This window comes from Beta vulgaris, chromosome 4 (assembly GCF_026745355.1).
Source record: "Beta vulgaris subsp. vulgaris cultivar EL10 chromosome 4, EL10.2, whole genome shotgun sequence".
Taxonomy (NCBI): Eukaryota; Viridiplantae; Streptophyta; class Magnoliopsida; order Caryophyllales; family Amaranthaceae; genus Beta; species Beta vulgaris.
Window position 1 is genome coordinate 2,865,360 of NC_079205.1, and position 8,314 is coordinate 2,873,673.

Genomic DNA, 8,314 nt, shown 5'->3' on the forward strand with positions numbered 1-8,314 from the left:
TCTCCTGTTCCGACCACATTTTTCCGACAAGCGTAGCCGTCATGACCACACATATTACACGAGGAGCAGAACCATTGGCCATCCATAAATTCAAGGGGCTGGAAGCTCTTTCCTAGCCAAGCACCTGTTGGAGGTTGTTTACTTCCCTCCATCAACAAACACAGTCTTGCAAACCGCTTGTTTCCACCCTCGAGAGTTCTAGCGTCAATTTTGACCACTTCTCCCATGGTCCTTCCCAGCTTAACCAATATTTCCTGTTTGTATAATTCCAACTGGAGTTCAGGGAGGTTGACCCAGACTACCCCTTTGTTGCACTTTGCTTGCGACGGTCTGAATCCCGGTTCCCAACTCTGAACCCAGATGTGAGCTCCTTGAATGAACCAAGGACCATCAGCTAGGATAGAGGTTCTCTTTTGAATTGAAGGGCATGCTATGACATAGAACCCTCTTCCTATGGCAACTAAATCCACAGTCTCAGATAGTGACCATAATTTCAGTAATTGACTCTTTAAAAATTCTCTGGAGAATGATTTTCCCACGACTTTGCAGATAATAGCAAGGCTCCATGGTTTACTCAAGGTTGAATATTCGTCGTCGGAAATAGGGACCACGACATGGCACTCTTCCTGGCTATGCGGAACAATTACCTGGTTGGGTTTAGATGGAGGGGAGTCCCCATGACTCGCCGCGAAACGGGGCCTGACCTCGATTTGGGGGAGACACGCTTCAAGCTTGTTGAACCTACCTGGTGGCGGGGCAGAATTATGACGCCGGCTGACGGAACTTTTTGCCGTGAGGGCGGGTTGCAGGGTGGGGAATTTTGATGGAAGGTTTGGGTCTTTGGTTGGGGTGGGGTTTTTATCTCTTTCTACAATTTTCTCTCTCATCGCTTGAACAATGCCATTTCTATCTGTTCATCAACTTTTCATCTTCTTTATCTCTCTCGCCATTAATTTTTGGTCTGCAAACTTCCAAAATTTTCTCTCTTTCTCTCATCAAAACCTATTGTAATTTTGTGGAAATGGAAAATTGGTCTTCCAAATTCGACGTTTATTCCAATTCTCAATTGTGGGTTGCAGTTGCGGATGATTCTTTTGATCGTGGGTTGATGTACCTGAAAGTGAAGTTCAACTCATTGATTGTGCAAGTTCAGTAGCAAAGGAGATTATTTTGGGATCCATGAAGGAAGTTAAAACTCAGATTCCATTGATTTCTCATATCTTTCAGAGGCTAATAAGGAAATCACAAAACTTCAATGATGAGAACTCTCTGAGAGGTTATATTTTCTTGAAAAAATACGTAAAATTACTCGCTTTTTACATCCCACCCCCCCCCCCTATTTTTCTCTATACTGTACTCTTCAAATTTATTGTGGAGACACTTTTTTCTCTTTCTTTTAGTTGAAGTTGTATAAGCATTGATTGTGTTTATGGTTGTAATAAATGTTGGGTATTTATAGTGATTTCTGTATAATGTAAGTTGTACAAATTTCTCAATAAAGATTTGAGTTTTTAATTTGGCTCCAAACAATAAAAGTAGGATTTAAGTGAAAGTCAAACTTTTGGCTGCAAAAAACTAGCGCCAGAGAACATTTCATTTGGTGGGAAATTTGTTTGGTGGGAAATTTGGTAGTATTTCACGTGAAGATGAAGACATGAAGTTAACTTTTATAATTGGGCCCACATTCTCTCTCCTTAATAAACAATTTATAAAAAGTGTACCAACTTCTATTTTCACTCCTTATTTAATACCACTAAGGTCCCACACATGCTTTTTTCTTAATACTTGTGCCCAAAAGAAATGGGCACTCTATTAAGGGACGGAGGGAGTAATATGCAAGTGCTACATTCTTTTTGGACCAGAATCATTATATTAAATGTTTTTTTTTGGAAAATTTGAACGTTTAGAGGGAAACGAGAATAAATATATTTAAAGATATATTGTGTACAACTAAATTGTTCTCGTGCTGAACATGTAAGTTTGAGAAAGTGAAAGGAAAGTTATAATCTTATAGGATGAACAAACCGCTGAAATCTTGGGACATTGTTCCATAATATTAATCATGTTTTCTTTTGCATAGTTTCTAAAATGTATTTTTGATCTTTGATATTTAAATTTTTTAATTAATAAAATATAAAAAATTGATATTATGAAAGTACATATTAAAACGAAACTACAAGATTTTACATAATTTTTTTTTGTATATATTAATGAGAATATTTGATCAAAGATTTTAAATTTTGACTCTAAAAAAGAAAACATGATGATTATGAGACGGAGAAATTACAAGTTACAACATTATTAGTCATATATCTTTCCATATATAAATCTAAACTTATATTTCCTTGAGTTAACAAACTAAGGAATAATCTTTACTTAAATGGCAACATATCCAAAATTCAAACTTTAATGTGCTTTATATATCTTAAACAATTCTAACCCTAATATTTAAAAAAAGAAAAGTCAACCAATATAGATGGAAACCTTATTGTATTCTTTATATGAATACTTCATCATGAGTACTTCATAACAATTAGAGAGAGCACAAAAAGTAACGAAGATACATCATATATGATATATTGAGAAAGATGAACAAAATGGAAGGAAAATCAAGCAATTTGAGCTTGTTTTTCATTGTTTTCAACTTTGCAATAATTATGCCTTTTTCTCTGTGTGAATTTACCTCCAAACACTATGGTGAAGCCCTTTCTAAAAGTTTCTTGTACTTGGAAGCTCAGCGTTCAGGGCATTTGCCTCATAACCAAAGAGTTCTTTGGAGATACCATTCTGCCCTACTTGATGGCCTTGAACAAGGGGTATGTGAATCCTAGGGGTAGCATTGTAATTTCACAAGTAATATGAAGTACTTCCTCTGTCACAAAATAAAAGTGACATGTTTCTCCAGTTCTCCCTTTTAAGTAGAGTTTTTTGAGAGAAGTGTGTCGCTTATGCTATGATAGAGAAAGTACTATATGTCAAGGAACAAATTAAAGTGTTCATTTGTTTTTCATTTTTTACATTTCACTAAGTAGTGCATACTCCGTTCGAGATTTATAGTTTTGTGGTCAAGGAAAATAATGCTGAAGTTTGACATAGAGGTGATCATGGGCCGGTTGGGTTCTGACCGGGCTGCGCCAAAAAAATTGCCCATTGATCGGGCCAGACGGGCCAAAATTTTGTGTCTAAAACCCGTTATTTCGGGCCAAAAAAATAAACTAAAAAGCCATTTTCGACTTGCCCCAAAGCCCGGCCCAAAGCAAAAAAAGGGTCGGGCCTGATCGTGGACCAACAAATTTTGCCCAAAACCTGCAAAAAAACCGGATCAGGCCGAACTGGACTGATTTGATCAGGTCTACTTTTGACCTATATATATTATTTATGGATTATCAGCTAACATCACACTTATGGAAGTGTGTATGACTATATATATCATAATTGATAAACTATTGAGGTGTGATATCTAAAACTTAACATCAAATCTCGTTTATATTACTATTCTATGCGACTTTATTCATCCAAAATAAAATAAATAATTTGCCTCCGCTACTTATAATTGTCACAAATTATGAATGGAAAATCATGTGACATCTGACATTAAATCTGACTTAAGTTTCACGTACAAATATAAATGTGTATAGGTTGATTTGGTAGGAGGGTATTATGACGCTGGTGACAATGTGAAATTCGGTTTTCCAATGGCTTTTACCGTGACAATGTTGTCATGGGGAGTCCTTGAGTATGGGAAAGAGATAATGGAGGCAGGAGAATATGATCATGCACTTGAAGCAATTAAATGGGGCACAGATTATTTCATCAAAGCTCATACTCATCCTACTGTTTTATGGGTTCAGGTTAGTGATACTAGCCTTCATATGCACGCGATGCGTGCGTTAATTTCAAAATTTGTTATTCTATTAGATACTCCATTCGTATTTTATTTATGATTAAACTTAAATGTGAAAAATTCAACAGTTAGATGAATTTAGATATATTAATTCGCTAATGTAAAAAAATAAAAAGGTTGTGAGTGATTGTTAACATTAATTTTTTGTGAATGAATATTGAACAAAAAGAACAAAAATAATGAGTTGGTTTAACGGAATTAAAGAGTATCAAAGGTAGTGAATGTTCAGACTTTTCATGTGTACGTTATGTATGCCATCTTTTTTTTATAAGATATAAATATTTTGTCCATTTAATTTTTGATTGAAGTATTTGATGCATATACCATTTTAAACTTGTTTTAAATGGCAAGTTGGAATGAGAATTTTTAAATGATTTGCTTTTGTATTTTTTTTCATTCCATTAATTAGATCATTAAGGGTATTTTAGGCACTTCAAAAGAGGACACCACACCTCCTCCCTTGGCTTATATAATAGAGATTTTTGTTCTTTGTATTCCTAAGTTTTTACTCAATTTTGTCTATGAAATTAGAATCAATTTTTATATACTAGTATTATTTATGGATTATCAATAATTTTCTCTTTTCATATCCGGTTATAAGTAACTTAAACCGAGAAATTAAACTCATACTGCAACTTATGAATTGTTAGATGTATGATTAGCAAGGGAACCAGATATACCACTCAAAGGCACAAAAACTACGTTTTCCTATTAGTTTGATTTCGCCCCTCTAGGATCAATGGGTTAAAGTTAATATTAACATGAAATAACCATTGAGATACAATGGAGAGATAATTAACAAAGATGATCTTCTATGTGAATCAACAAGAACTATGTGTTTGATGTTTGAAAAGAATACTTGAGAGAAAGAGTACAAGATTTTCTCTCAAGAGAAGCAAGTTTGTTTTGTGAAAAAAAACTGATATCCTCAATTCATCCCATTTAGAAAGAAGTTAATCTTCTTATATTAACTTATGGAGGTATAATGATGATGTGCCATCCTCCTAAGTGAGTGAAAAAAAATCCTTATTCAATCACTTAAAATCGGACAAAAACGAACCATCGCAAAATAACAGATTCAAACTGTCAAAATCAAAACTTGCAGCGAAAAAGACGGAAGTGAATCGTGCGGCGCGATAAAGATCGCACCTCGCGACCAGCAGGGTCACAACCCGCGACGACGTAGGTCGCACCCCGTGCCCTGGGCTCCTCAAGCTCTTTTTCGCTTGCTCGTGTTTCCTTTATTTTGTCCAACCTCCATTAGACAATTCCAAACATGCATGAAACACTCTAATGCCCATTTAACTAAAATGTTTCAACATGAATTCTTGTACCTATTCCCCCCCCCCAGAAAGTATTCATCTCTTTATTATAAGGCGTGTTCTGGTCACCTTAAAATGTATAAGTTTCAAATCCACTATGTTAAGATAAGTGCTAATAAGTTGATATTAGTTCAGATTATTCCGATAAGCTCTAGTAATTTCTAACACGAATAAGTTTTTAATAAGGTCAAATAAATTAGATAAGTTATAAGTTGAATTCACATAAGTTCCAAAATAAATGTGAGAAAATTGCATCTATATTCAGTCTAAACAATATAACAAAATCTCACATGATAAATATGGCTAAAATTTGACTCCCAAATCGACACGTTCCATTTAAGAACAAATTAAATAAGAACATATAGACTAAAATTCAAGTAGGAATTATTAGCATCTTTAAAACAAATGGTAACTACATAAAATGGTCAGGTAGGTGATGGCAACACCGATCACTACTGTTGGCAACGCCCCGAGGACATGACAACATCACGGCGAGCTTACAAGATCGATGAGAAAAATCCGGGATCCGACGTAGCCGGAGAGACGGCCGCAGCAATGGCAGCTGCATCTTTAGTGTTTAGGACAACCAACCCACATTATTCTAATATGCTCCTGGACCATGCTCAACAAGTAAGCATCTTACACTAGACTTAATGTTACAAGTTTTTTTTTGAGTTTTTTGCGGAGATATATCAGGGTAATAGAGCATTTTGTGGGATATATTTCACTATTTTTTTTTTGTGGGGATACACCAACCTAAAATTAAGTTTTGTTAAAATGTACAAAAAACACTATTTTCGGCGAGAAAGTCAAATTTTCGCTCTTTGACTAGCTTAATTACTCTTTGCATAATGTGTGATATTCAATTGCTTCTATTACATTCATTTCGCGAGTTCCTACCAAGTCAAAAGCCGAAAATTTGACTTTTTCGCCGGAAATAGTGTTTTTGATACCTTTTAATAAAACATAAAATTAAGTTGGTATATCCCACAAAAAAATTTAATTAGGTATATCGGCACAAAATACCCAATAATCCTGGTATATTCGCGCAAAAACTTTTTCCCCCTTTCGAAACCCCTTGGTTTATAAATGAAGTTACATGCATATTCGTAATGATTATGATGTAAGCATATATAATTGTGTGATATTTTATTACAGTTGTTCGAATTTGGTGACAAGTATAGAGGGAAATATGATGATAGTATAAAAGATGTGAAGGGTTATTATCCTTCATGGAGTGGGTACAAAGATGAGTTATTATGGGCAGGTTTGTGGCTATACAAGGCCACTAAAAAAGCGAACTACTTGGAGTATGTCATCAATAATGCTATCTCATTTGGAGGAGTCACTTGGGCTGTAAATGAATTTAGTTGGGATCTTAAGTATGCTGGTGTTCAGATTATTGCTTCCATGGTAAGTATAGATCTACTGCTAATTAATCTCATTAACCTAAAATAGCAACAAAGTGGAGAACTTATTATAGTGGGTATGATAGATTTTTATTTAATCATTATTGACCGATTACTAGTAAAATATATTGGTATTATTCCATGAAAAAATCATATAATATAAAATGTTCACAAGATTAACAAAGCCCCTCATAACAAACCTTTTTTTTTTTCCATGACCGTCTATAAAAGTGGCGGAAATTTGAAACCGATCCTAATTTTCTCGACTAAGAATCTGTGGCAAATCTGATATTTAAAGTAGAGATGGCCATCAGTGCGGGCTGGTCCGCGGGCCTAGTCGGTCGGGCTGAGATTTCACGACCTAGGACCGTACCGTGAAATTCACGGTTTGGGTGGGCTGGTCCACGGGCTGAAAAATCTTAGCCCAAACCGGTTTGTTACCGGTTTTCACGGTTCGGGAAGCGATTCTGGCGGTTGGTGGGCCTAGCGAACCGACATGAGATTTTTAAATTCTAAAGTTATATAATCATTTATTGCTGTTACATAAAACCTTTAATATTAATTAAAGTATATACAATTATTAATATTAATGAATAATTTCATTATTTTTGAATTTGATTGAATTATAATATATGCAATTTGATTAAAATATATACAATTTGATTAAAATATACACAATTTGGTTGAATCATTACTTGGGTTAGACTGGTCCGGTTCATGGGTTGGGCTGGTCCTCTTCGTGGACTGGGTTGGGCGATTTTAGTAGCGGATTTCGTGGGCTGGGTTCAAAAAATATGGTCCCTAATCCACCCACCAATTTCACAATTTGAGTTGGGTTGGATCGGGCTTTTTGCGAGCTCAGCCCACACGGCCCAAGAGATAGGCTAGGCTGGATTGACCCGCACTATTAGCCATCTCTAATTTAAGATATACTATTCATCTGATCATCTCTACTATTTCAACCATTAACTTTTTCTAAATTTTGATCTTATGGTTCCTTTTGTGGCAGCTATCAAGAGAAGAACAAGATGACAAACATAAGCAAATCTTAGATCAATACAAATCAAAGGCAAATTACTACTTATGTGGATGCCTCAACAAAAACAAAGTCAACAATGCAAAGCGCACACAAGGGGGTTTATTGTTCACCCACAAATGGAATAACATGCAATATGTATCAAACGCTGCGTTTCTCCTTACAATCTACTCTGATTACCTCAAAACGACAAATCAGACTCTTAATTGTCCCCAAGGAGAAATGGGCCCACAAAAGATCTTCTCCTTTGCCAAATCACAAGTAGATTACATATTAGGCATGAATCCCATGGGCCTCAGTTATTTGGTTGGGGTTGGGCCTAAATACCCACTTAGGGCCCATCACAGGGGTGCATCAATCCCATCATACAAATTGATTAAAGATTTTATTGGGTGCACTGAGGGATATAATAAATGGTATGGACACCCAAATTCAAACCCTAATCTTTTGAGTGGGGCCCTTGTTGGTGGTCCAAATGATCAAGATGAGTTTATTGATAAGAGGAGTAATTATGCTCAAACTGAAGCTTGTACATACAATACCTCCCCTTTGATTGGGGTACTTGCTAAATTGCATAGCTTACATAACTATTCTATTTATTAGAATTTTATTTAGATTTTTCATAATTTTTGTCAATGAAGTT

At 35.4% G+C, this 8,314-nt stretch overlaps 1 protein-coding gene across 1 annotated transcript; it reads left to right on the top strand.

The window, feature by feature from the left end:
- Nucleotides 1-2,597: 2,597 nt before the first annotated feature.
- Nucleotides 2,598-8,314, top strand: LOC104891932 (endoglucanase 11-like). Its single transcript, XM_057393841.1, has 6 exons — nt 2,598-2,816; nt 3,639-3,885; nt 4,345-4,367; nt 5,656-5,856; nt 6,385-6,639; nt 7,645-8,314. Exons 1-6 carry the CDS (start codon nt 2,598-2,600, stop codon nt 8,272-8,274), a joined length of 1,575 nt encoding a protein of 524 aa, XP_057249824.1. The 3' UTR covers nt 8,275-8,314.

Coding starts and splice junctions, on each gene's coding strand:
- LOC104891932 (XM_057393841.1), top strand. CDS start 2,598: ATGGAAGGAAAATCAAGCAATTTGAGCTTGTTTTTCATTGTTTTCAAC. Junction 5,857..6,384: donor TCCTGGACCATGCTCAACAA/GTAAGCATCTTA, acceptor ATTTTATTACAG/TTGTTCGAATTTGGTGACAA. Junction 6,640..7,644: donor TTCAGATTATTGCTTCCATG/GTAAGTATAGAT, acceptor CTTTTGTGGCAG/CTATCAAGAGAAGAACAAGA.